Source organism: Ammodytes marinus (assembly GCF_949987685.1).
Source record: "Ammodytes marinus genome assembly, chromosome: 8".
NCBI lineage: Eukaryota > Metazoa > Chordata > Actinopteri > Uranoscopiformes > Ammodytidae > Ammodytes > Ammodytes marinus.
The window spans coordinates 11,495,900-11,523,858 of NC_137212.1; the positions used below are offsets into that span (position 1 = coordinate 11,495,900).

A 27,959-nucleotide genomic window follows, 5' to 3' on the forward strand; every position below is an offset into this window, starting at 1 on the left:
GGAATGAGATCAGAGTGAGCGCGACCCGTCTCTGCTCTTCCGACGGGGTGACGTCACACGTAGAGCGGCGCATGGCAGATCGTCACCGCCGCTGGAGCTGCTCGAGAGTCGAGCTGTCGAGGTTCTGATCGGTTCCATTTTTGTTTGGGTTCAAACTCAGACTATTAAGTGTCGGCCTCTAAACCCTATTATCGATCCACAAATACCGTGGGGATTTTTGTTAATCTGTAGACAAACACCGGAAAACCGCGCAGGCAGTAAAGCGAAAGTTGCGAGTCGAGATGAGTGTGGAGGCGTACGGGCCGAGCTCCCAAACCCTCACCTTCCTGGACACCGAGGAAGCAGAGCTGCTCGGAGCAGACACCCAGGGTTCCGAGTACGACTTCACGGACTTCACCCTCCCAAGCCAGACGCAGACTCAAGGCCAGACCCAGAGCCAACTGGACGGCCAGGTGCGTGGCCTTTTCATTTTCCTATAAAGCGCGGTTCACTGACGTTAGCGGCGGTGAGCTAGCTGTCCTAGCTTCACGTTAGCTAGCCGTTACCATTAGCTTGCAAACCCAATAACCAAACTCACAAAGTTATATTAGTGGCCGTAGCACGTTTGTTTTGAACTATACGAAGCTAACCATGCACACGGGTATAACTGTAATGACCAAGGATGAAAGTCAACACCATTGACAGGCTGTCAAATAACAATTAACTTGCATTTCCGCGCCGTGTCCAATAGCCGCTAAGCTAGCTATTAGCTTTAGCATAAAGCTTGGTTGGTTAAATATTGTGTTGTGCTGCAGGTAAATGGTCCTGATGAGGGTCTTCTCAACGGGGGAGTGGACGACTCGGCCAAAGCCAGCCAGCTGTTGGCCGAGCTCAACTTTGAGGAGGACGAAGAGGACACGTACTACACGAAAGACCTGCCTGTGCACGCGTGCAGGTACACGGACAGCAGCCACACCATGTCAGGGTGTCACTTAGCTTAACTAAGGAAGTAATGACATTTTAATAGCGATGTTTAGGTGATACTATCACCGTGATAGCACACCACAGCACTGTATTGATGGTGTTTATTTATTGTGTGGTTCCGAATATTACACAAGTAGGACCCATTCAAGACTTACACGTGTCAAAAGTGAAACACAACAAACCAGCCTGGTGCAATAACAGTTTTCAGATCGTAATTTTTAGTATGTTATTGTTATTTTTATTTTTACCAGAAACAAAAAGCTAACCACAACTTCCATAATTAATTTCTTGTAAGCAAATTGAAAATTATTTTAAAAACTCAATGAAATACACCCATGAGGAAAATGGCTAATGTTGCGTAGGGGAATGGGTTTAGAAGGAATTTGCAAGGTGAAGAAGGGTACATTCTTGAGAAAAAGGAGGGCAACTATCCCTTCAAACCTTAGGGCAGCTAGCAAGGAAAGAGTTCCTAAATAGATATAGGATTGTTTGGAAAAGATGGTTACAATATTCCAGGACAAATTAGTTTTGAAGATAACACATATTAATTTTAATTGTTAGTTGTTTGACATTAAAAACTGGATTTACTGTTGGAGATCATCAGGTTTTGGACAAGAAAACAGAATTCAACAGGTAGTGTGTCTTGCAATTAGATGTGATATGATCTCATGAAATGTTATCTTTCGATACAATATGCCAATCCCTCTGACACTTGGCATCATGTGTACCTCTTGGATTTACGGTAAAACTGAACTGTACGGTAATTAAATTGCTGTTTTGATACCTTTTTTTCAGCTACTGTGGTATACATGACCCAGCGTGTGTGGTGTACTGCAATACCAGCAAAAAGTGGTTCTGTAATGGACGTGGCAACACATCTGGCAGGTTTGTTCACTCATCTTCACTCGATTACTTCACATTCCCCTTAACCCATTGATGACTATGGCAATCTAGGATGCATGTCCTTAATGCCTGAGGGTTTTCTGAAAAAATAGTACGAATTGTCAAGTCTACCAAAACCTTAATATCTAAGCCTGTGTAGCACATAGAAACATGAAATAAAATACATTTAAAAGTTAAGGTTCACAGGTTTTATTTAAACATGCTCCCTTAGCGCTTACAAACCAACAAATATTTCTAAAAATCGTCAAAATTAGATGAATTAGAAAATTATTAAATATTGTTAATAAATAGATGCAATGTGTTGTGTGATTTTCGTCAGTAGTCTATAGTAGACCTTGATTCTGCGCACCAAACACCACTAACTGTTCTGTCGCCGACATAGCTGGCGTATTTTTTTTATTATTTTGTTTTATTTTTTAATTTTTAATTTTTTTGATTGACATGATTTTCGGCAAACCACACAACTTTTGGGTGGTCACGTGGTCTTAAAAAAATCAACAAAACCCACCTCATGTGTATTTGAACCAATGACAGTGCATTCTATGCTGGGAATGCCATGAAAATTAGATAAAGTAATAATGCTGCGCGACGCAGCATCAGGCAGGAGAGCCAATGTGGCATCGCGCAGCAGCCGTCATCAATGGGTTAAAATGTATATGATAATCCGGATAACAATCAGAAATACAAACACCACAATAGTTGTGAGTTTATCAACTATTAGTTTTTCAAAACATTATTTTCATTAAACTTTGTTAGCCTGGTGAGACCAGCCTGATCTCATGAGCTTCACATTCCTTTCTCTCCCTGATTGGCCCGGTCATATTTTGACTGTGCTCCTCCCCACGGAGATTGGAGTCAAGACTGATTCTTGGGAGAGAAACGAATGTGAAGCTTGCAAGATACGGCTGGTCTCATCAGGCTTAAACATTTTCAGTTATCATCCACATCACAATCGGCCAGACTTTAGCCACTCAAATGATGTTGTGACTGTGCATAGAGAGATCTGTATGAGAAGTCACAGAAGTGTCCGATTATTTCCTCAATTATTTGACACCTGCTCTCTTGAATTCCAGTCACATTGTGAACCACTTGGTGAGGGCCAAATGCAAAGAGGTGACACTGCATAAAGATGGCCCGCTGGGCGAGACGGTGCTGGAGTGTTACAACTGTGGCTGTCGCAACGTCTTCCTCCTGGGCTTCATCCCGGCCAAGGCTGATTCTGTGGTGGTGCTACTCTGCAGGTCAGTAGCAGCAGGGGGACGGCCTTGTAAGGAGACAGACTGTCAAAACCCAGTATGTTCTGTCAACAGTGTCCTTGGAGACAGCATTGAACCTCTGCGTGCTCAGTCATTAGACACTACTCTGCAGCAAGAACTGAAAGCTAAATATGCAAATTCTTGCCATGGAACAGGAAGTTTATCATGCAGTTTATTTCCTATCAGTTGTTCAGAATTCACCCCGTACCTCTGAATGTTATGCATTCTGAGGCAGCTGAAAGTTTAAGACAATGAAACAAGACATTTTATTAATTATGATAGACGATCAGAGCTTCAACCTGTTACAGGCAATAAACTAAGAATGGTATTTTATTTTACTGTTAAGGAAGTGTTAATCCAAAACAGCAGTAGGGTAAATTATCTTAGTAACAATGAGATGAAATATGACTAAATGATTAAATATGACATATTTTTAATGGGTAAGAGTGGTCTTTATATGACTTAAACACTTAAACCTGACAAAGGAAGATCCCTTAAAGTTGAAATATGTACTGAGCTAGCTAATTTGGAGTTTGAATAAAAACTGTAATATTTAAAAAGGGTCAGCACTCTGTTATGTCAAAAAAAATGTCTGTGATAAGGTAGCTTGTTTTGAAAAGGTTTTGCACTGATTAATATGACCTAAAATCTCACTTAACTGTGAGCTATTTAGTCTGCAGCGGTTGTTACTGCTCCCTGCTGATATCCATAGACATTAAACTATTGCTTCCTGCTCTGAGGCAGTTAATTAAACCCTTTCTATGGTCAAATACACATGCTGCAAGAAGTACTGTGAGAAATCAAACCTGAGGGAGAAAAAAAACAAGTTCATATCCTCTGCAATGCATAAAAACCCCAAACATTAGCTAAGTTTCTGTCTATTTGAACTTTGTATCTTCATGCAGGCAACCCTGTGCTAGCCAGAGTAGCCTGAAGGACATCAACTGGGACAGTTCACAGTGGCAGCCGCTGATCCAGGACCGCTGCTTCCTGTCCTGGCTGGTGAAGATCCCATCAGAGCAGGAGCAGCTCAGGGCTCGTCAGATCACTGCCCAGCAGATCAATAAGCTGGAGGAGCTGTGGAAGGTATGATGCTGTCCTCTGGCACTATACAGCTACACAGGACTTTTATGTGTTGCATGAGAGTCTGTGATAGGATGTGTGATATGTACGTATTGGCAGTTGCTTTGACCATGTTTCCTTTAGGACAACCCCACTGCCACCTTGGAAGACCTGGAGAAACCGGGAGTGGACGAGGAGCCTCAGCATGTGCTGCTGCGCTACGAGGACGCCTACCAGTACCAAAACATCTTTGGCCCTTTGGTCAAACTGGAGGCTGACTACGACAAGAAGCTTAAGGAGTCCCAGGTACCTGCACTTCACTTCTGAGTTGAACCCTGGGGGCGTTTAAGCCCTTGGTGCGGTTTGTTTGGGTTGCTTTTGAACACAGTTCGAGACCTCTAGTGCGCACTAAACAACAAGACTCTGGTCCGCTTGGAAGAGGTGTTCTCGTGCCGCTTGCAAGTGAAATCAGAAGTGTCTGCTGATATTTTAACATGGGCCTTGTGGCACTTCATTTAATTAGCTCTGGATGTGCGAGACAAATAGCTCCAGCTCTGTTTTGTTATTTGAAGATTTTACCTTGAACTGTTAAAGCTCCCATATTATACACTTTTCGGTTCTATTATACACCATATTATATGGTCTTAGTGGTCCCTAATACGTTTTTCTTTAATTGTTTGCTGAAAAAAACTTTCAGATAATTTATTGTACTATGCTGATGTTCAGCTAATCTCACAATGGCCTATTTTTTTAAAAGAGCTGCAGCTCCCCTCGTAAATATTCAATCCTTGAGCTCCCCCCTGTCCGGAAGCGAAGCCAGATACGCCTCGCCCTCTGTCTGTCAGGGCCGTGGACCAATAAGAAATAGGGGTGTGGGCTGCACAGTGGAAGCTTTTGGCTTTCCAGTTTGAGGTCAGAAACGAGGAGAATTCTGACTGGAGTATATTGGGGGGAGGGTTGGGGGTTTCAGAAAGGGGGAGAGTGAGAAAAGGAGAGATTGTTATTTTTTAAAATATTTTGGCAGTCTCTAGGCACACCGTGGACCCATGGATATGTTAGAACACATTTAAAAAGTGCATTTAGCATAATATGTGACCTTTAAGATATTTGTATAATTAGTTGATTTTATATTTATATTTTTTTATTTTCCTTTTGCAGACCCAAGACAACATAACAGTCAGGTGGGACCTGGGGCTGAATAAAAAGCGGATTGCCTATTTCTCACTTCCCAAGACGGATTCAGGTGGTAATTCTCTGAGCTTGACTTCCTCCCAGTGGTTCTGTGGTGCAGATAGAGCCCCCTCCCCCCCATCCCTCCATCAGTCTTCAGGATTGCACACAACTTCCCCCTACCCCCCATAATTTGTTGGCATGTGTGCTTGGTTTTGTGTTTTACTTTGTTTTGTAATGGGGTTTTGTGCGTGCACGGTACTGTATCATTTTGTTTATCAACATAGCCCATCCTCATTAGTATATTTGTAGGTCACTTTAAAAATATAACTACCTAACTTTAGGAATACAACTACCTAACTTGTGTTCTTGTATCATTCCCAGATATGCGTCTGATGCAAGGTGATGAGATCTGCTTGCGGTACAAGGGAGACTTGGCCCCGATGTGGAAAGGCATCGGCCATGTCATCAAAGTCCCAGACAGTATCCTTTACTCTGTTTGGCTCATTACACTGGCACTAATCCCAGATGGCTTTTAGTCTCAATTATAAAGGAATAGTATAGACAACTATACCCACCACACCTACTAGAAATGATTTAAGGATGATGCTGGACTTCCTTAACAGCCTGTGTTTCAAGACTATGGAGATGAAATTGCCATTGAGTTGCGGAGCAGTGTCGGAGCACCTGTGGAAATTCCTCACAACTTCCAGGTGGACTTTGTGTGGAAGTCCACCTCCTTTGACAGGTTTGCTAAAAAAAATCTTTACTACTAAATTCCGAATGCGATGGATTATGTTATTATACTGCTTTTAAGTCACCACATTACATAATGTAATGAAATTGATGTTTTGTTAAAGACACCGGTTCACTGATGTTACATGATATAATATAAGTGGTAAAACATCACCTTTGTATATTTGTTCGCTGCAGGATGCAGAGTGCCCTGAAGACGTTTGCGGTGGATGAGACCTCTGTGTCTGGATACATTTATCACAAACTGCTGGGCCACGAGGTGGAGGATGTCACCATCAAGTGTCAGCTGCCAAAGCGCTTCACTGCCACGGGTCTACCCGACCTCAATCACTCACAGGTCAGACCATACTGAACCCTTGTGATTCCTGTCATCATTTTGCTATTAGTTTTCTTCTAATGTCTCCAATAATTTAACTGTGATTTATTAGGTACATTGGTTCATCAGTATAAGGGCCCACTCACACTAGGGCCGTTTGCCTGTCCGTGCTGCAGGAAGATTCAGCACGATTCCCCCCCTCCCGACTCCCCCCGCTGGCCAGTGGTCACACTGCTCGTGGCCTGGGCACGATTGCACCTTGCCTACGTCACCGTGCGCGTTTAGGATTTGGAGCATATCTACTTGTAGGCTATACGACTGTTTGTGAATATTTTCATCCGGCCAAATTTGCATCATATATTCCACTTCCACATTAGAGCAACGAGAATCCTTAAGCTATTGTTTTTTTTAAATGTAGCCTTGACGTAATAGGTCGCGGTGGACAGTCTCATATTTGTGCAGCACGCTGTTTATTATTAATATAACGGCCCGTCATCAGACCATACGTACCGGATGGTTTTATACACATCGATCGCTCCATCAAGTAATCCAAGTCAGAACTTTTTGTATGGGCAGAGATCGTTTGTCTTTATAAAGTTTCTTGTTAAACCTTGTAGTGTAGGCTACTGTTTCCTTATCAACGGGCCGCGGAGTCCCGCTGTGTGTTGTTTTGGGTTCGTCTTATTACAGCTGACGGGAGGAAAAAGAAAAAAATCATCTGACGAACGTCAGTAAACACGAAAACCTTTTTGCTTTGCTTTCTGCGCTCACCTATTTAGCTCTCTCCCTCTTTTATTAGCCCACACCTAGGCCTACACACACGTTAATTCTCACACATTTTATGTAGCTACAAGTCCAAGTGGTGGGCAATTCTGGTGCCAACTAGTAAGGCAGCGGACGTTAACGGACTATGCATCTCTATGCAATTCACGTCAGGAACGCCGCCTGTGCGCTTGCTTGTGCGCGTGTCATCTCATTAGCATCTGTACTTTGGCCACGGCACACCTCTCCCAAGTGTGCCGTGGCCAAGGGGCTGTTCCGTGCTGGAATACGGATGGCGTAGTCACACTAGCCAAACGTTCCAGACTTTAGTATGCAAATGAGCTCGGGCACGGGGCCGCGGCCCTAGTGTGAGTGGCCCCTAACTTGGCTATTTTTCAATAGATTTTAAAAAACAATTACGTAGGAATATATTTTATGGAAGAAGGGGTTATGTTTTATTTTTCATTTTCATTTCATTTAACTTTTATTTATCCTCGAGAGACCAATTGAGGGGTGACCCTCATTTTCAATGGTGTCGAGTTCAAACAAATTCCAAGGAAAAACAACAATGCATACACAATATTCAATGCAAATACATCAAATACACAACAACAGGTGAAGAGAAGAAAAAACAAAAAACAAAAAAAACTATTGAAACATTTACATAGTGGTGAAGAGTGGCAGCAATTAAAATGAAATTAAATGGGTGAAAGTACAATATAGCCTAATTAAAACAGTTACAGGTAGAGTTTGGCAGATTTAAGATAGTTTGTTTAAATTGATTAAAGGATATGGAGGTATTTAGTTTAATTTGTTGCTGTAAGTTGTTCCAGGAGTCGGGGGCACTGAAGCTAAAAGCTGTCTTTCCCAGCTCAGACCGGGCTTGTGGGACATAAAGCATGAGCATGTCAGTGGAGCGGGTCTGATAAAGCCCATCTGAAATTTGCAGCATTTCTGTTAAATAACGAGGAAGCTTCCCGGTCAAGGCTTTGTAAATAAAAATATGCCAATGTGCATCACGTCTCTCTTTAAGGGAGTACCACCCAACCTTTTCATATAAAAGACAATGGTGTGTGTCATAAGCATCTCCTGTGATGAACCTTAAAGCAGAGTGAAAAACAGAGTCTAGGAGTTTAAGACATTTTGAATGTGGTATTTGGGTTTCTCAGAGACTTTTTGAGAATGGTTGGATTTCTCTATATAACAGCTGATACTTTATTTGTTACTTGTATTTCCAGGTGTACGCTGTGAAGACGGTGCTGCAGCGGCCTCTCAGTTTGATCCAGGGCCCTCCTGGCACAGGGAAGACTGTCACCTCTGCCACTATCGTCTACCACCTGTCAAGACAGGGCAATGGGTAAAAAATTAAGATTTTTAAAGTTACATACTTACTTTAACCTGTAATTTTACATTAGATCACATTTCTATTTTTGTTATTCCAGTGTCTGTATTTTACATTAATGTTCCTGTCCCTTACTCTTTCTATGATGCTTATGCGTGTTCATTTGCAGACCAGTTCTGGTGTGTGCTCCCAGTAACATTGCTGTGGATCAGTTGACTGAGAAGATTGACAAGACGGGACTGAAGGTCGTCAGGCTGTGTGCCAAGAGCCGAGAGGCCATCGAGTCACCTGTGTCCTTCCTGGCTCTGCACAACCAGATCAGCAACATGGATAGGTCAGTGGCATGGAGGGATTAATTTAACATAAGTGAAATGAATCTAGACTAAACATACTTCTCAGAAGGTTGACATTTCTGTATTATAAATACTTTGATTGATTTTATGTAATATTCAGATACTGGATTTTCTATTCCATGAGCTATAAGCTATAATCATCAAAACTAAAACAAAAGAAAGAACTGACATATTTCACTTTCTGTAATGACTGTAGAAAATAATATGAAATAAAATATGAAAAGTTAACTTTGAGAGGACTTCTCCATGATATTCTCATTTTTGAGATGCATCTGTATATAGTGTGGAGGATATCATCATCATCCAAAGTCCATAAATCTGCTTAGAAATCACAGAAAAAATTACTTTTTTTATGACTTCATGGTATGGTAACGGTTGTTCCAAAAAGGGGAAGGACATATTTGTTTTAGACCGGATCACAGATTAGCCTTTCTAGTTTTTAACTCGCGTGTTATAGTCACTCTATCGTGTCTTTGTTCTCCCTAGTATGCCTGAGCTTCAAAAGCTACAGCAGCTGAAGGACGAGACCGGTGAGCTGTCGTCTGCTGATGAGAAACGCTACAGAGCTTTGAAACGCACAGCTGAGAGGGAGCTGCTCATGGTGAGGACGAGCATCAAAGTCTTCAACCAAAAATAGCTCAAAGTTGATCCTCAGGATTTCTTTTAAGTTAATGATTTCAAGTTGTTGCACCAGGCAGTTGTCAATCTTGCTAAGGTTTTCTTTTGGTCTTGATTTTCCTCTGGGCTAACTTTGTAGGAACTGACCTGCGTTAGTAATGTCATTATAGATACAAAACATAATTTGTGTTTATATAATGTCATCCTAATCCCAGTCAATGCCCCCAAATGTTTCACCCATGTAGCTCTCTCCTCTGTTGGAAGATTTAATTTCTCTTCCTGTTGTTGTCAAGAATGCTGATGTCATCTGCTGTACCTGTGTCGGGGCTGGTGACCCTCGTCTGGCCAAGATGCAGTTCCGCTCCATCCTGATTGATGAGAGCACCCAGGCCACCGAGCCAGAGTGTATGGTGCCCGTGGTGTTGGGAGCCAAGCAGGTACACATACACACACACGCTCTCACAGAGCTAAATATCAACTAATCTGAACATGAGTAATTGAATATGACTTAACTGTTGAGATAAACTCAATTATTTGTATTAGACTTCCAGGAACACAAATGTCTTACTAATGCTGTTATATTAACCCAGCTGCCACACTTCACTCCTCTCCCTCCTCTTAGCTCATTCTGGTGGGCGATCACTGCCAGTTGGGTCCTGTGGTGATGTGTAAGAAAGCAGCCAAAGCAGGTCTGTCCCAGTCCTTGTTTGAACGATTGGTGGTTCTGGGGATCCGGCCAATCCGTCTGCAGGTCCAGTACCGCATGCACCCAGCCCTGAGTGCCTTCCCCTCCAACATCTTCTATGAGGGTTCCCTGCAGAACGGGGTCACTGCAGGTTTGTTCATTATCTAGTTTAATGGTGGGGTAAATTATTTCTTCACTATGACTAGTACATTAGCAGGTAGAAAGATGTACAAAATAGCAAAACTATAATGAAAATCCTCCTGTTCTCCCCAGCTGACCGCATCAAGAAAGGCTTTGACTTCCAGTGGCCGCAGCCGGATAAGCCCATGTTCTTCTATGTGACTCAGGGTCAGGAGGAGATTGCCAGCTCTGGAACCTCCTACCTTAACAGGTAACATCACGTATTATCCTTCCCGTCACTTTACGTAATTTACCTCCTAGGTGATTCATAATATACAAAGTGTATTCATTACGCTGGTTATGAAAGGGCAAACTGTAGCTCACAGTCTATAAATAGTTGCAGGGTATAGCCTTCCCCTTGTTATTCATGATCAACAGTAAAGACAGGACCACTGATGAGAGCAGAACAGTATTTAACTGATCCTGATGTTATTAAGGACGGAGGCTTCCAACGTGGAGAAGATCACCACCAGGCTGCTGAAGGCTGGAGCCAAACCTGACCAGATTGGGATCATCACCCCGTACGAGGGGCAGCGCTCCTACTTGGTCCAGTACATGCAGTTCAGTGGCTCCCTGCACACCAAACTCTATCAGGTAACACACAGATGTCCACATATGTACACTGGTTTTTTACTTTTTGCAATAATCATTTAGATTATAAATGGTGTTAACTTATCATGAATGGAGTATTTCGGTGTTGTGGGTCTGGTTATTTTGTCGTCGACCCAAAAGACATGTTAGGCCTCTTAGCATCAAGAGAGCCAGAGCTTTAAAAAAATACATTTTATTCAAATTGATTGTAAACATCAATTATCATTATGAAGTTGCTTGGTGGTGTTGGACAAAATCTGTTTGTTTTTACAATGCAATCCCCCCTCTTGCTCTGCCCCATTATAGCAAGTGGAAATTGCCAGTGTGGACGCCTTCCAGGGCAGAGAGAAGGACTTCATCATCCTGTCTTGTGTTCGTGCCAACGAGCACCAGGGCATTGGCTTCCTGAATGACCCACGACGTCTCAACGTGGCGCTGACAAGAGCCAAGTAAAAACCTCAGATCTCTTCAAACATTACAGTGGACACATACAGTTCTCGCCTTAGCAGCTGACTTGTGTGTTGTGTTGTGAATGAAGGTATGGTGTGATCATCGTGGGGAACCCCAAGGCCCTCTCCAAGCAGCCGCTGTGGAACAACTTGCTGAACAACTACAAGGAGCAGAAGGTCCTGGTGGAGGGACCGCTCAACAACCTGAGGGAGAGTCTCATGCAGTTCAGCAAACCCCGCAAACTGGTCAACACAGTCAACCCTGTGAGTAGAGCCAACGAATGTTAAGCCTTGTTTCCACTGAGCGGTTTGTTTCGATGCGGCTCAGCACACTATTGTTTGCGTTTCCACTGTCAGAAGTAGGGAAGGGTCTCAAAATAAGCGAGCTGCACCTATTTTTGGGGCCATTTCGTTGGAGTACCAAGCAGTTCGAAAGGGTCCGAAAAGGGTCTACTCCTCAAGAGTAAAGAGTCTTGGGCCGGGCCGACCAGAACCGCACTGCACAGTGGAAACAAGGCAAATGTGGACTTATCATTGTAGTCAAACAATATAAGACTTGTTGACAAACTAGTAAGATGGTGGCAGCATGTTCATTAGGGGGAAATCATTATAAGCTGCAGCCCTAAATCTGTGAGAATGCAACATTACAAATTGGTGATATTCTGTTTTTTTTCTCAAGGGGGGACGTTTTATGAGCACTGCAATGTACGATGCCCGTGAGGCCCTCATTCCTGGCTCTGCATACGACCGCAGCAATACTGGTATTTATTTGATATATATAGTATATATCTCACTGTATGACTCAAAGTTGCTTGACCGGTCTTGTTTTCTTTGTCGAAATCTGACATCAGATTTATTGTGTTTTTTTTTCTTGCAGTCGGACGTCCATCCAACATGTACTTCCAAACTCATGACCAGATTGGGATGATTGGGGCGGGCCCCGGTCACATGGCCGCTATGAATCTTCCCATTCCCTTCAACCTGGTGATGCCACCAATGCCTCCACCCAGTTACCTGGGTCAGACCAACGGCCCCGCTGCAGGTACAGCACAGCACTGGGACAGTAAACCTTTACATGAACTGAATATGAGCACATTTTGATCCAGTTCTTTAGTGGGAGAAGTAATCCGATCATGTTTAAGTCGAATACCGCATAACGAAAGGTGGATTGGGGACTGGAGTGACAAATGTTGACGCCTGATACCAGCAGGTCTTTCAAGCTTGAAATTCAGAATTCAGACTTCAGCCTGGAGTTATATGAATACTTTTAGTGTTCTATGCTTTGAGCTTTGAACTGAATAAAAAGCGGTGACCAAAAATCACAGTGGGCTCAAATCACACCCCGTCTTTGTCCACCGGCAATAATACCAATTACATTCCAAGCTTAACCTGACTGTGTTTTTGTTCCCTCTAGTATAACATCACATTATGACCTAAGACCAATGATTGGTTTGTTTTGACTTTGGTTTGATCTTTTTTTTTAATCAAGGTCGTGGAGCTATGAAGGGTAAGCCCGGGCGTGGCGGGCGGCAGAGGGTCCGTGGCTCGGGAAACCAGGGTACCGGTCCGGGTAACGGATCAAACAGCCAGGTCAGCCAGGATGGGGCCTCCCAGCCCTTCTCCCAGGGGCCGCTGACACAGGGCTACATCAACATGAGCCAGCCCTCTCAGATGAGCCAGCCTGGCCTCTCCCAACCTGAGCTGTCCCAGGTAACACATCACTGTCACTCTGTGAAAGAGAACTGATCAGATATTTAGGATTTGATTAATTTTATAGAAGAGATTTAAAGGTCCTGGTATAGAGCTAACTGATGGAGGTAGAAATGGTGTCTGTAATGTTGTTTGTCCTTCTGTTCTCCAGGACAGCTACCTTGGCGATGAGTTTAAGTCCCAAATCGATGTGGCTTTATCCCAGGACTCAACTTACCAGGGCGAACGTGCATACCAACATGGTGGGGTGACTGGACTGTCACAGTACTAGAGTGTAAGTAATTCCAAGACATAGGAAGAAGGATTTTTTTTTTTTTTTAAAGTTTAATTTAGTAAATATTGCTCACCTATTTTGGTTTATGGGGGGGAGGGAGGGGAATTTAAAGAATTGTTGCAGACCAAAGGTTATGAACCTGTTTTTGTGTCTTACAGGCCACTTGAAGAAGGGAGCTAGGCTTGAGCTGAGCTTAGTTCATCAGCTTTTTAATCTGGGAAATAATAAAAACATAAAATGGATACCTGTTTTCCTCTGCTACAACCGAAGCACCACCGAGTGAAAGCGACGGGATAGCGAAACCGAACCAATGACCAGCGAGAGAAAGAAGGAGAAGGAGAGCACTAACGGACGGGCAGGGAGAAGGCGTGAGAGGCCGAGTGAACCAGCGAGAGGCAGGGACCGCTGTCCGTGCAAAGTGAAGCAGGGAAGTCGAGAAGATGGCGGCGTGTGGTCGAGCTGCTGAGGGAAACAGAGGAGAGATCTCAACGGTCTCACGGGAATCCAAATGAGGCTCAACTCCCAACAATATAATCCAGCCAACCCCTTCATCCCGCAGCCTCCAGGAAAGGAAGGAAAGCGATCTCGTCTTCGGACGGGGATCGAAGCTTTGCAGCTGAATTTGAAGAACTTGTTCTCCAAACTTGCAAAGGGCACGATTGCAGAAAGCCATAGAACCCCAAATCCCCCATGCCGAACGTCGGCTGGTTGCTCAACCTGTATCTTTGAAATTTGGTGCATCATGGGAGCAGAGCGGCGTCAACAATCTTCTACTGGGCCCAAAGACCTCAGCAGCCTCTGAAGGAAGCAGCAGTCGACACAACCTCCTTGGAGAGGAAATAAAAACACGGTTTCTGTGCTTGAGTCTGAGATTAAAGAGCCTTGAATTGAAATACCTTTCATTTGCCTTGAGAACCACTGGCTCAGTCACAAGGTCTTTAATGGGGTGCTTTTGACCACCCGTCAGTGGTGGAGTGGCACTGGGATTTCAGACTGTGTTTTCAAGGCATGACGCGCGAATCCCACCGATATCGCGACCATCATGGGACAGTTTTTTTCTTCTCTGAAGTACCTTTCTTATCCCAGAGCACAAAATTGCAAAAAAGTCATCGAAACTTATCAAACACGACCAGCATTGAATATTCAACTCAATGTCATTTGATGTTTCAGCAAAGGCTTTTCCTTATTTTAATCTTTCCAAAGCAGGGGTTGTGGATGTCCCATTGTGCTTCATGACCAGATGTCTTTTTTTTTTAAACACTCTGTGTACGCTTAGATTGGCAAACGCTTGAATGCTTTGCACCGATTGATTCCCCCAGGGGATTGTGGACGGTCCACGCTCTTCACACAAATCCCTGCTGGAGGTGAAAGAAACCAAACGAAAGGGGGAAAGAAGGATGATTGTGTTGGAGGCTTACAGGCGGCCGGGGCAGTCAATCCACCACAGGTAGGGAGTAGAAAAGGAAGGTGGCTGAGGGACAGAAGGATATGGAAGTTTCCACATGTGGAACTCGAGTTCAGGTCATTGCCAGGGTTAGAAATTGAGAGGGGAATTGTGGCATTAGGGCGGTTCAGTCCCAATTAATGATCACAAATTAAATATGGATATAAACTCCAATGTTATTTCACCCAGTGTTTTGATTTTGTGAATTATGTTCACATGACAAGAAAATTAGCCAGACTGATGGCCATGTAGCCTTGCCACACAAATCTAATGTAATTCAAGGGGTTGTAAAATGAAGACTTTCAGAAAGGAAATCTGTCTAAAACCTCAACCTAATCTTATGATAATTTCACATTTTACCAAATCCTCTTTAAAAACAGTGGACATGACAATAGTACAGAATAGATGGCAGGGAGTTATATGTAAAGTGAATGAGAAACATGAATCAGTGCCTATAACCAATCACCTTCAGATAAACAGCTGCAGCACAAGCATGAATGTAGTTCAAATCAAACTACCAGCATAAAAAAACAACCTTCCAGACACCAGAGGGCTCAAGAAACCCACAGAAAAGGACTTTTATTTTTATTTTTTTTAATACAATTGGGATGGGGGGGAATGATGAGGTCAGTGAGTTTAGCTGCTGGGTTGTTTCTCAGAGGATGGGTGGATGAAAAAGGGCCACCTTCCTTCTCTGTGGTGTGTAACAAACGGAGGCTGGTAGAATTTATTTTTCTTGTGTTGACTTTTGATTTGTGCAAAGCTGTTTTTCCCTGCATTATGTATTCCTTGTAGAGTTCCTCTTGAGATTTATGTGGATCCTAAACCCTCTTCCTGGAGAACTGTGTGAACCTTGAGTTGATCCAAACTTTGCTTCTGCCAGATGATTCACTGCTTTGTGTCATGTTTTGTTCAATTGGGTGTTATTTAGCCATGTTGTGTAGTTTTACTAAAATCAGTTTTTGTAGCAACCTGCTGACAACAGGAATGAGGCGAACGCCGTTTCTTTTCTTCATTACTTTTGTATCTTCTCCTCAAACTGTCCGAGGGATTGTAGTTTTTTTAACTCTTCCAGGAAAGACGCTTTCTGAACACAGTAAGAATGTACCTCACTGTTTTCTCACCTGCTTCCCAATTCAGCAGTCATGTGACAATCATGTTGTGAGTAGATGTTGCCATGTTTAATTGACTTAGAAATAGTTATGTTTCGTTGGCATTGTGGAATGAATTAGTTTCTCATATCAACCCATTCCACTGAAATCCTTAAATGTTATAGCTTTAAGAACCTGCTGCCGTAATATTATTGCTTTGGTGTTTTTACCATCTTCTGAGCCACATTGAATTGCAACATATTGCCGTGATCATTGAAGAAGTGATTCAGTTGTACATGAGTTGTTGAACATTTACATTTGCATCCAAAACCCTTGATTCTCTACGTCAACAGGCGGATATTAAATAAACGGACTAGAGACAATGTGATGTAAATACCTCTTTGAAACGAGTCTTATTTGCAGTGACTTTTCATCACAACATGGTTGTTCCTTGTTAAACTGAATCAATAAAGGCTGTCAACTTGAGTGGTTGTCATAATGGAATGAAACTCTGCTCAGCTTCAATTTTATTTGCAGGTGCTCACATCAAAATATTTCATATTGCACAGTAATAAAACTAGTATATACACATGGGTCACGGCAGATTTTATGCTGTTGTCTTCGCCGCCTTTGTCTTTTTCATCTGTTTTCTCTTCATCAGTTTCTTTTTCAGCTGTCCAGCTTTCTGTTTCTGAATGCTCTCCTGGATTTTCTGTTTGAACACCTTCTTTTGGCCCTTGATCTTCTCTAGCTCCGCCCTCCTTTTAGCCTCCAGGTCTGGATCCTGAAACAACGGTTTGATCACAGATTAACTACAGCACATTTTTTTTTTTAATTTTTTTTTTTTTTTTTTTTTTTCAAATGTATTTATTGGGTTTTATCATTTTTGTAAACAACAAGAACAAACACAACAACTGTCTCTGAGTCCAAATGGAATCAAAATATATCATAAGGAAAAAAAAAAATAATAATAATAATAATAATAGGCTTTCATACAAAAATATGTAGAAATATACATGATAAAAAAACAAACAAAAAAAAAACAAGCATTGACTAAATAAAGTAGGGATCACAAATACACAGTTAAAGTTGCAGTGTGTAACATGACATCACCAAGTAAGCTCCAGAAAGCTCCAGAATGAAATACTGAAAAAAAAAATAAATAAAAAAAAATTCAGCCACTATGCACCAAATCAAACGCACCCATGGACATCACAACTACCCTCCACAAAATCCGCCAGGAAATAAAACCCAAAATTTTACACACTGCAGGTCCAAAAGAAAGTATAAAAATAAATAAAAATAAGGGGGGGGGGGGGGGGGGGGGGTTCAGTTTTGGGCCAGAGTTGATAGCGAATTGAAATAATTTATAAAAGAAGACCATTTTTTTGTAAATTTGTTAGTGCAGCCTTTCACTGTTAATTTAATTTTCTCGAATTTTAAAAAAAACATAACATCTTGGAGCCAGATTTGAATTGATGGGGGATTAGGGGATTTCCACATGAGTAAAATACGGCGTCTTGCCAGAAGGGAAGTAAAAGCTAATGTTTCTGATTGTAAGGCTGTGATATGGGGTTGTTGAGATGGGGTTCCAAATATTGCGATAAAGGGGTCTGTTTTAATTTGGGCTCCTAGAACCTTCGTCATGGTCATAAAAAAGTAATTCCAGAATCTATTTAATGTGGGACAGTAAAAAAACATATGGCTCAAATTACAAGGGGAGGCGTGGCATCTGTCACATTGGTCCACAATGTTTGGGTAAATTTCCGATAGTCTAGACTTGCTAAAGTGGACTCTATGTAACACTTTAAACTGTATAAGCTGCAGCCTGGCACAAGGAGAAGATGAGCGTATACTATGCACAGCCTTATCCCACCATTGATCTGTCAAATCTACCCCAAGCTCACGCTCCCAAGCATTTTTGCTTTTGACAGTAGAATTGTTTTCCAGAGCCATGAGTTTGTCATAAGTCTTAGATATTAGTGATTTCTGCTGAGGTTTTAAGGTCAGAAGGTCTTCCCATGGTTGGTTAATAGAGAGGGAGGGATAACATGAAAAAAGAGCGGAGGCACAATGCCTAATTTGAAAATACATAAATAAATGGGATGTAGGTAAATTAAAATCTTTAGACAAGTCTGAAAAAGTAGCAAAAGTACCGTCTTTATAAAGGTCTCTGAAAACTTTAATGCCTCGATTCTGCCATAACACGTAGGAGATACTCCCAACAGATGGGGGAAATAGATGATTGTTCACTATGGGCATCAGAGTGGATGCAGAGGAAAACTTAAAATGGCGCCTAAATTGGGACCAAATCCTCAGTGCAGATACCACAATAGGATTCTTAGTGAAACTGGAAGGGTTAATGGGCAATGAAGATGTGAGTAAAGCCGGTAGTGCAGAGGAAAAACACGACTGGGTCTCAAGCTTACACCATAATAGTTCTGGAGATTGAAGCCAGTAAGTTAATTTATGTATTTGTGCTGACCAATAATATAGAAGAAAATTTGGTAAGGCGAGACCACCGTCAGATGTGAATTTTTGCAGTAATGACTTTCTTACCCTGGCAGTCTTACCTCCCCACAAGAAGGAAGTAATGGTACCATCCAAAGACTTAAAAAACTTTTTGGACAAAAATAAAGGAGTGCACTGAAAAAGAAAAAGAAATCTTGGCAAGACATTCATTTTTACCACATTAATCCTACCTATTAATGACAGAGGAAGAGAACTCCACCTCTTGAAATCTAGTCCAAGCTGGGTAACCAAAGGGGCAAAATTGGCAGAATAGAGAGAAGGCAAGGTGCGGGTAACATTAATCCCTAAATATTTAAACCCTGAGGGGCTGAGCTTAAAAGGAATATCGGACTGTTTGAGTTGTAAAGCTAAGGTGTTTATGGGATAGCATTCACTTTTAAGTAGATTAACTTTATAGCCTGAGAAAGAGCCAAATCTCTCCAGCAATGATACAATTGGCGGGATAGTAGTCAGGGGGTCCGATATATACAAAAGAAGGTCGTCAGCATAAAGAGACAATTTTAAGTCAATGCCAGAACGAGGAATGCCGTGAAAGTGGGGGAGGGATCTTAAAGCAATTGAGAGGGGTTCTATGGCCAAAGCAAAAAGTAGGGGGGAGAGGGGACAGCCCTGTCTAGTACCGCGTGACAATGTGAAATATTTAGACCGGGAATTATTCGTGTGGACACTGGCTTGAGGGTTAGTATACAGAAGCCGAATCCAATAAATAAACCTGTTCCCTAGGCCAAACTGTTGTAGAACTTCAAAAAGATAATGCCATTCTACCCGATCAAATGCTTTCTCAGCATCGAGCGAAATAACAACTTCGGGCGTTGAGGCAGAATGACCAGAGAAAATTACATTTAAAAGTGTTCGGACATTGAAAAACAACTGGCGCCCTTTGATGAAGCCATTCTGTTCTTCTGATATGATGACAGGAAGAATCTTTTCAAGACGAGTTGCTAAGGTTTTAGCTAAAATCTTAACATCAACATTAAGAAGTGACAGAGGCCTGTACGAGGCGCAAGAAGTAGGGTCTTTTCCTTTTTTCAAAAGAAGGGATATGGACGCTTGGGTTAGAGTGGGGGGCAATGAACCACGTTCTAGGGATTCGTTAAAAACAGAGTTGAGGAGAGGGGCCAACTTATTAGAGAATTTCTTAAAAAACTCAACTGGGAATCCATCGGGGCCGGGTGTTTTATTGTTTTGCATGGCTTTGATAGATGATTGAATTTCTTCCAAATTCAAAGGTGCGTCAAGTTCATTAGCAGTAGTGGGATCGACTTTGGGGATATCAAGATTCTGGAGGAAAGAAGTCATTTCTGTCTTGTCTGATGATGATTCTGATTCATAAAGGGAGAAATAGAAATCCCTAAAGGTGTCATTTATAGAAGTGGGATCAGAGACAAGTGCGCCAGAGGTATCTTTAATTTGTGGAATTAGTCTAGAAGTAGTTTGACGTTTCAATTGATGAGCCAGGAGCCTACTCGGTTTATCACCATGCTCATAATAAGTTGCACGAGAACGTAGTAAAAGTCGCTCAGCGTCGCTTGTTGTAAGGAGGTCCAACTCTGCCTGCAGATCATATCTCTGTTTCACTAAACTCTGGGATGGGTTAATGGCATTTTGTCCATCAATATCCCGGATTTTAATTAGGAGTTCATTTAGCCTGGCCCTTCGGGTTTTATTGAGATGAGCTGAGTAAGAAATAATTAGACCACGCAAATAGGCTTTGAGCGACTCCCATAGTAATGAGTAAGAGACAGAGTCATCTTTGTTAATAGTTATAAAGTCATCAATTGAGGACAATATAAAGGTGTTGAATGCATCATCAGACAAAAGCAAAGTGTTAAACCTCCAGGGTGAGGAGAAACGGGGTTGGCCTGAAAGTTGTATATTGAGACTAAGAGGAGCATGATCAGATATAACAATTGAATGATACTCGGAGGAGGTCACTTTGGAGACCAGGGAACCATCAACAAAAAAATAATCAATGCGGGAATAGGATTGATGGACTTGGGAGAAAAAAGAATATGCTTTAGTTTGGGGATTATGAAATCTCCACGGGTCTACAGACCCATTTTGGAGCATAAAATCAGAAATTGATTTAGACATGGAAGATTGGTTGAGAGTACGGGGATTAGAGCGGTCCAGTGTTGGATTCATAACACAGTTAAGGTCCCCAGCAAGAATTAAAAGATGGGTGTCTAGGAAAGGCAGGGTGGCAAATAATCTATTTGTAAAATCTGGGTTATCAAAATTTGGAGCATAAACGTTTACTAATAAAACCGGATTCTGGTATAGAAGGCCTGCGACAATCATATATCTCCCATTCTTATCAGCTATGATCTTAGAAACGGTAAAATGTACCCTTTTATTAACCAAAATAGCTACCCCTCTAGCTTTCGAATCAAAAGTTGAGTGAAAGACATCACTGACCCATGGACTCTTAAGTCTAACTTGATCCCTATCACGTAAATGCGTTTCCTGTAAGAATACAATGTCGCCATTCAATCTCTTCAAATGAGAAAGTACTTTAGATCGTTTAATGGGGCTGTTCAGACCTCTCACATTCCAGCTTAAAAATCTAGTAGTGGATCCATTGTCTGAGTTTGGGCAAGTTGTATTAATCATCTAAAGGTTGCATTTTATCAGGAATGGAGATGGTAGATGAAAAGAGGAGATCCCCCAGGGTAAAAAAAAAAAAAAAAAAAAAACACAAGTAATGATACAGAGACATAACACCAGAAACAACCACAACCCACCCAAACCCTCCCGCACATCAATTGAACCCATCCCCAAACGATGGGAGCAGCAGTGCAGACTCCGACAGGAGCCATCTTCAAAATGAAGCTTTCGACTTATAAGCTAGAACTAACAAATAGAACTCTGCAGAGCATTAACTCTAAACATTGAATATTAAATATAAGGCACTTGAAATAACTATGGTGCATTGGCACAGCAGAACTGAAAATTAGATTGTACAAAAATAAAATAATAAATAAAAATATGCATGTTCCCACTGACTATACATCTGGGAAACGTGTATGCATGCATTTATACACATCCACTAGCTTCTGTAATGGAAAAGAACACAACAAAAATAACAAGGCTAGTGGCATGTGATTTATATAAATATTTTTTAGGGAGAACATATTGGCACACAAACCTAAGTAGGCTATTGTTACCAACTTCAATCAGATCTAAAAATATTTAAAAAAATATAAAATATAAACAGTACAGCTACAAAAGTCACCAAACGTACTTAATTGTCCATGAATGGAGTTGGACAAATATCAAAGTCGTCCAATATAAACAAAAATATTAGGTGACAGCTGGAGGCTTTAAATAGCTATAGGGAAAAAGTCATTTTACAACTCACCAGAACTATTGTAGAATGAGCTGGAAAACTCTATTTATTCAGTGTTTTAATAAATGTCTTAGCCTCCTCTGGGGAAGTGAAGTCGCGCTGTACACCTGCATAGGTGATGCGAAGCCGTGCAGGAAAGAGGATACCAAACCTGACTCCATCGATGCCTCGTAGGAGGTGCCGAACCTCGGTGAAGGCTGCGCGAGCCCGGGCCGTCTTGGGGGTAACTACAGCACATTTTTAATCAGGTTCCAAACCTCACTGCAGGACAAATAGCATCTCTAACTTTGTAGTCATTCCCCCCCCTCCCCTCCCCTCTCTCACTTATACAGATTATAGTTTTATTCATTATTAATGGGAAACTTAAATCACCCATGTTAGATTTTATGGTGGTTATGTATTGGAAGTGTAGCAACTGAACACTCAGTTGCTATCATATTCCTGATAATTATTACCACATATAGGGAAATATTCAAACAATGATCTGATTTTTTTTTTTATCTTTGTAACGTTCATACATTGAGCTAGATCTGTTGTTTTGAATAAAATGTTTGGCAGTGAAAAAGAGAAAATCACCTTCCCCTCCAAGATCAGCTGTTTCCTCTTGTTGATCTCCTTTTTCTCGTCAAAGTCCGTGGACTCCAGTTTCTACCATGCAGAAAAGAGACAATCATCAAAACAGCACAAGGTTAACATTTATACAGCCTAAAACAAACCGCGTCCTGACTTAAAAATTCAGTTCAAACATCAATCAACTTTAACTGCACTAAAGTTCCCAGAGGTGAAAAAGAAGAGAAGAGGCTTCCGTACTATTTCACACTGCCGTCTGGTCACATTGACCTGAGTGAGGATCTTCAGGACTTCTTTCTCCTGCACAGGATATTCCTTGAGCTTCGTCTCTGGATAAACAGCAAGAGACCAGTTTGAGTTACATCAGACTTTTCACACATACTGGAAACACACCTGAGGGTCTTGGAGATTGGAATTTTTTTTCAACCTTAAAGCAGCTACGAGTAGCATTTAAATATCTTTTAAACAGCCTCATGTTTCCTCTCATAATCATAAATTACCTTTAACAGCAAACAAGACCATCAGTGCAAAGAAAGACGTTTTTATATAGTTTTTATTACTGCGTTTGGTCTGGTCGCACACCCAGTCCGATTTTCGGTTCACGCGTGCATGCTCTACGGTCACATATCCGTATTGGTCGCAGATTTCAGTGTGGCGCAGCAACGTGATTTGAGACGTCCCTCCAGGTGAGGGAAGGGGAGCGGGAGCCTTGTTTGAGACAGTTATTTGTCGTCATAATGACTGATAACGGGGCTGAACCATCAAACTATCTGAAATGTGTGACTGAACACTATCTGACACAATACGGATGAGATGGCAGGTCACAAAATTGTTTAGATAGGGTCTGAAGATGCACACACATAAAACTTCGAATTCAAATATTATACCCAACCCAAGTCACTTACGAGTCTGTGCCTCGATGGAGTGGACCAGGTGGATGTCGTACTGTGTCACCAGCGTGATGGAAACTCCATTTCTCCCTGCAGAAGAAGAAAAACCTTGTCATGTAGTAGCTGCATTTATTTTAGCCGTGAAACGATCCAGAGTAAGTTGTGGATCATGAATCAAGGACAAAGTTGTCACAGGTTACCTGCTCTTGCTGTCCTTCCAACTCTGTGGATGTAGATCTTGGGAAGGCCGGGCGTGTTGTGGTTGATGACCACTTGAACCGTCGGAATATCCAAACCCCTGAGAGTCAGACAGAACGGAGAATACGACTCAACACTAAGGCGATCTCAGCTTTCCACAGTCTGAAACCATGGGACAACTTCAGGAAGAGTTGACGGATGGTTTTGACAAATTGAATGTGTAAAAACTAAGACCCCCATTATCCCTGCTTCTTACCTGGAAGCTACGTCTGTTGCAATCAGGATTTTGAAGACGCTGGCCTTGAACTTGGCAAGGTTTGCAAAACGTTGTTTCTGGAGAAGATAAAGAGCAGTCTTTGTGTCATTCCGCTGGCCAATTCATAAGGTTTAATCCGCTTTAGACTGACTGTTTCCATATTATCCATTGACAATTAGGATTTCCACATCCAGTACAAGCTTTTCGAGGTGCTCTGGAGGACTGTTGATAAGGCACCCATCACCGTGTCCTCACCTTTCCCCTCTCACAAATAAAGATCAAATCCTTTGTATGAGCATTCATTAAGAAGTGAAACAGGTTCCGATACAACATGGTGGATGCTCTATGATGGAGTTTCACGGCCAAGATGAGGAATTTTTTTTTTTATAATGAGAATTAAGTTGTAGTTTTAGGATGTGTGTTATTTTAGAGTAACATCCCTCTGCATTAAAATGAGGAACGTGAAGCATCTTGTGAAATTATAGCCTCCTACTTTCACAAATAAGGAAATGCTATCTTTTGGCAAATCAAGATTCAAGATGTTTATTTGTCATATGCACAACAATTACAGAAGCAGTAATTGTCAATTAAATTCTTGAGCCTCAGGCTCCTCTCAACAATGCAACATTGATTAAAAAAAAACAAGTGAAGAGAGTCACCTGAGACACAAATAAACACAAAAGTAGTACAAGGACAGTGCAGATTAACAGTGTGGAGATAAGTTGCACCACATGAATATAAAGTAAATTTAGAATGTAAACTAAAATCAAGTTTATACCAAATAGAATACTATACGTGGAAATAGCAATAAAAATAATAACAGTAGTGAAATAGGATACTGTACATGAAATAGAATAATGTTAAATAAAACTATGTATGCAATATGTACAGATCAGCACAGCTTTATCATACATTACTGTTGACTGTGTGGCATGGCCCACAGTCGACTATTTTTCCTTGACGTCGTATTTCTCTCTCGTAAAAATAAATTGTTCTTTAGCAGGACCTCCGTTACTGAAATGTATTTGCTTGAAGTTACCTGTTTCATCTGAGAGTGCAGCATGATAGTTGGAAAGCTAAATTCCCGCAGCATCATGGTGAGGATCTGGCAGTTCCTGAAAAAAGGTTAAAGACTATCAAACAAATGTGTTTAGGTAATAAATGGGCTTTTTACAGAAGAACCACGCCAAATCATCACAATACAACATTTACAAGTGCATGGGCGTTCCTGGCTACTGATCCACACACAGACTCTAGTTTATTTTGACTTATTTCTGGGCTTCTTACTTGCACGTGTTGGTGAAGACGATGATTGACCAGTCGTCGTGCTCGTCAGTAAACTTTTGGATCAAGTGGACCAGGTAGGCGTCCTTCACTTTCTCTGGAGTCAGGATGTACCTCTGGTCCAGCTCCTCCACTGTCCGTGTCCTGTTATAAACCATAATGTGATGTTTCATTGTTCCTTCTAGACTTCCTCTTGCTTTTGCTTGCTCCTCCTGACCACCATATTTGAAAAACACCCGCATGAGTTCTGCACATATCTGCGGGAGTGTTCGTTCAACCACACTCAACACTTGTGTTCCCGTTGCTTGAACTCTCCCTTACATCCAAAGGCATCGGTGCGATAGACGCACTTCAGCGATTAGTTGCAGCTCAGATCAGATGTCAGGCAAACTGATATTCCAGGCTGGTGCTAGCGTTTTAGAAATAGTACGCATGATTTGATTTCTCGCACAGAATGCATGTGAAATGAGGCACAAAAGATTTAGCAAATCTGACCCTGAGTGTTTTCTTCCACCTGAAATAAGTAGGTCGATACTTGATACAAATACCGCATACTGTAAGTGTATTTATACTTTTAATAAAAGGCGAAAACGTAGATCAAAACTTACACCCATACCGTCTAGAATTTGCTCAATATTCATGCAAACAGCCTTTAAACAGCAACGGGTGACTTACTCAGACTTGCTCTCCCAGAAGTGTGGTTGGTTCATGGCGATGCTCTTCAGGTCCTGCAGGGTGTCGGTGAGTGTGGCGCTGAACAGCAGCGTCTGCCGTTTGGCCGGTAAGATCCCCAGAATGGTCTCCAGGTCTCTGGTGAAGTCAGTGCAGCCCTGCTCCAACAGCCGGTCTGCCTCGTCCATTATCTGACAAACACAGAAAGGCCAAATGTAGTAGTAGTTAGTCACACGACATAATTATTCTTTGCCCATCACACATTAAAAATTATACTAGTCTCCTCATGTACGAATCTAAAAAGTTTCAGCCCAATATTTTCTTGTCATTCTCTAAACTGGTGTCTATGATAATATGGAGCTCCACAGCTTTTTAGAAAAAATATTAAAAAAAGCTCATCAACAGTAACAGAGAAGAGAGCTTGTTAAGACTGGTATACACTTTGTCCTAACATACTTAAAATCTGTCGGCTATATTAGAGCTATCTATAGTAGAGACAACGGGGCATTTAGACCTATCCACAAGTACGCAGATATTTAAAAAACAAAACAAAGTTTTCGGATTTTTCTTTTAATTATCTGTCTGTGGTTTTTCCTGAACTCACCAGAAACTTGATCTTGCTCATGCTGAAGGTGTTGGAGCTGCGGATGTGGTCAGCCAGACGACCCGGCGTTGCCACAACGACATGTGGCTGGTTGGTGAGCTCCAGGGCCTGGCTCACCATGTCTGTCAGGAGCACAGGAGAGAGAAGCAGGGTTTGAGCATCAGCAGTGCGACACAAGGCTCATAATCTCAAATCTGATCTTGATTGTAAAATGAGATATACACAGTATAAGCAGTGGTTGAATTTGCCACTGCTTCTGAATGAACAGCATGCTGTGGTGTACGTAGTTACCCATTCCACCAACGATGATGCACTCCTTTAGACCCAGAGGCTTCCCCAGGACCCGAAACTGCTCTGCAATCTGATAGGCCAGCTCCCTGCATGACATCACACATTCATCATACATTTGGAAATATGAGATGCTTCAAACATATGTTTCACAATTATCAATAATGTACAGTTTATAGATTTGTCAGGAAAATAATTATATCAGACTATTTAAAAAAAAAAATTTAAGGGTTCTCTTTCCTAATATACGTTTTGATCTTCGGTCTTACTGTGGGATGCATTTATCTCATTAGGCAAGGCAAGGCCACTTTATTTATATAGCACAATTCCGACACAAGGCCATTTAAAGTGCTTTACAGGGGCATGAAAATCATCAAGATTAAAATACATCAAGTATTGGATACACATTAGAAAAGCGAATGACAAATATGAATAGAAATAAAACATTTAAATAAAATAAAAATTGCAGGTTAAAAAGGGAAACCGAAAAGTCTTCAGATTTGATTGAAAAGAGCTGAGAGTTGCAGCAGACCTCATGTTTTATGGGAGTTTGTACCAGATATGTGGAGCATACAAACTGAAAGCTGCTTCTCCTTGTTTAGTCCTAACTCTGGGGACTGTAAGTAGACCTGTCCGTCCCAGACGACCTGATTGGCTAGTCATATCTCAGCTGATTTAAAAAAATAAAACATGTTTAAGTGTTTTTAATGTGGATTCCCCCCCCCACCACAAATGCCATAAATACGTAACGTACCAGGGTCTTCCAGCTTAGCTCTCCGACACTACTCAACACTGACCTGGTAGGAGTGAGCACCAAGCAGAAGATGCCATAGGGATCCTCTGACAGTTTCTGCAACACTGGCAGCACAAATGCTGCTGTCTTCCCACTTCCGGTCTTAGCACAGCCCAAACAGTCCCGACCTGGGAGGAAGAAAAACAAAACACCTTCATTCACACGCTCCGAGTTCTTCTGAGGAGTTTCCTCATCAGAATGCAGAGTATCTCAGGCTCAAGTGTTAACTTAGTACATCTTTATCTGTTCTGTGCACTTGGGAAGCAATTTTCTCCATGTTCATGTTTATCGCGTGGATTTTGTGTGGTAGTATGTTTTACCCTACTTTAAGTTACCCTACCCTGTCTTACCTTGTAAAATAGCTGGCATGCAGTTTTCTTGCACCGGAGTGGGTTTGTTGATCCCCAACTGTTTACACTGTTTAACAAGCCAGTCTGAGAGACCCAGCGACGTGAAGTCAGCCATATCCAATTTATATATTTCTCCCAGGCTAGATGAGTACTTCAGTTTACTCTACTTTTTACAAAATAATCAATTTAATGCACTATTTCAATGTGGCGGGCGTAAACCATGGCGTAAACCATCCTCGTGTGTAATG

The 27,959-nt window shown here is 41.8% G+C and overlaps 2 protein-coding genes across 4 annotated transcripts; one reads left to right on the forward strand and one right to left on the reverse strand.

Annotated features, from left to right (window-relative positions):
- Positions 1–86: 86 nt before the first annotated feature.
- On the forward strand, positions 87–13,683 carry LOC307254288 (regulator of nonsense transcripts 1). Of its 2 annotated transcripts, none has more exons than XM_080032597.1 (24): positions 87–452; positions 795–934; positions 1,759–1,848; positions 2,940–3,107; positions 4,028–4,208; positions 4,329–4,490; positions 5,343–5,469; positions 5,739–5,837; positions 5,994–6,102; positions 6,288–6,447; positions 8,427–8,545; positions 8,700–8,864; positions 9,370–9,484; positions 9,795–9,938; positions 10,124–10,337; positions 10,460–10,577; positions 10,804–10,960; positions 11,264–11,406; positions 11,496–11,670; positions 12,086–12,167; positions 12,284–12,448; positions 12,896–13,116; positions 13,268–13,390; positions 13,549–13,683. In XM_080032597.1, exons 1-23 carry the CDS (start codon positions 282–284, stop codon positions 13,385–13,387), a joined length of 3,345 nt encoding a protein of 1,114 aa, XP_079888723.1. In that variant the 5' UTR covers positions 87–281; the 3' UTR covers positions 13,388–13,390; positions 13,549–13,683. The 2 variants fall into 2 exon arrangements, with proteins under 2 accessions (XP_079888723.1, XP_079888722.1); XM_080032596.1 differs by having other exon boundaries at positions 5,343–5,430.
- On the reverse strand, positions 13,597–27,954 carry ddx49 (DEAD (Asp-Glu-Ala-Asp) box polypeptide 49). Of its 2 annotated transcripts, XM_080032599.1 has the most exons (14): positions 27,712–27,954; positions 27,366–27,489; positions 26,572–26,657; positions 26,281–26,402; positions 25,680–25,867; positions 25,008–25,148; positions 24,760–24,835; positions 23,721–23,797; positions 23,467–23,564; positions 23,282–23,356; positions 22,617–22,705; positions 22,383–22,454; positions 21,819–22,033; positions 17,176–18,571 (listed from the first exon to the last, which is right to left on the reverse strand). In XM_080032599.1, the coding sequence occupies exons 1-13, from the start codon at positions 27,824–27,826 to the stop codon at positions 21,857–21,859; spliced, it is 1,440 nt and encodes a 479-aa protein (XP_079888725.1). In that variant the 5' UTR covers positions 27,827–27,954; the 3' UTR covers positions 17,176–18,571; positions 21,819–21,856. The 2 variants fall into 2 exon arrangements, with proteins under 2 accessions (XP_079888724.1, XP_079888725.1); XM_080032598.1 differs by lacking the exons at positions 17,176–18,571; positions 21,819–22,033 and adding an exon at positions 13,597–16,709.
- Between the last annotated feature and the right edge of the window lie 5 nt (positions 27,955–27,959).

What these genes read in the sequence shown, in the direction of transcription:
- LOC307254288 (XM_080032597.1), top strand. Translation starts at nt 282, where the DNA reads ATGAGTGTGGAGGCGTACGGGCCGAGCTCCCAAACCCTCACCTTCCTG. An exon ending in CTGCCTGTGCACGCGTGCAG is followed by an intron (nt 935 to 1,758) that starts GTACACGGACAG and finishes CCTTTTTTTCAG; the next exon opens with CTACTGTGGTATACATGACC. An exon ending in GTGGTGGTGCTACTCTGCAG is followed by an intron (nt 3,108 to 4,027) that starts GTCAGTAGCAGC and finishes ATCTTCATGCAG; the next exon opens with GCAACCCTGTGCTAGCCAGA.
- ddx49 (XM_080032598.1), bottom strand. Translation starts at nt 27,826, where the DNA reads ATGGCTGACTTCACGTCGCTGGGTCTCTCAGACTGGCTTGTTAAACAG. An exon ending in GCAACAGACGTAGCTTCCAG is followed by an intron (nt 23,565 to 23,720) that starts GTAAGAAGCAGG and finishes TCTGACTCTCAG; the next exon opens with GGGTTTGGATATTCCGACGG. An exon ending in CCAGACGGCAGTGTGAAATA is followed by an intron (nt 22,455 to 22,616) that starts GTACGGAAGCCT and finishes TCTGCATGGTAG; the next exon opens with AAACTGGAGTCCACGGACTT.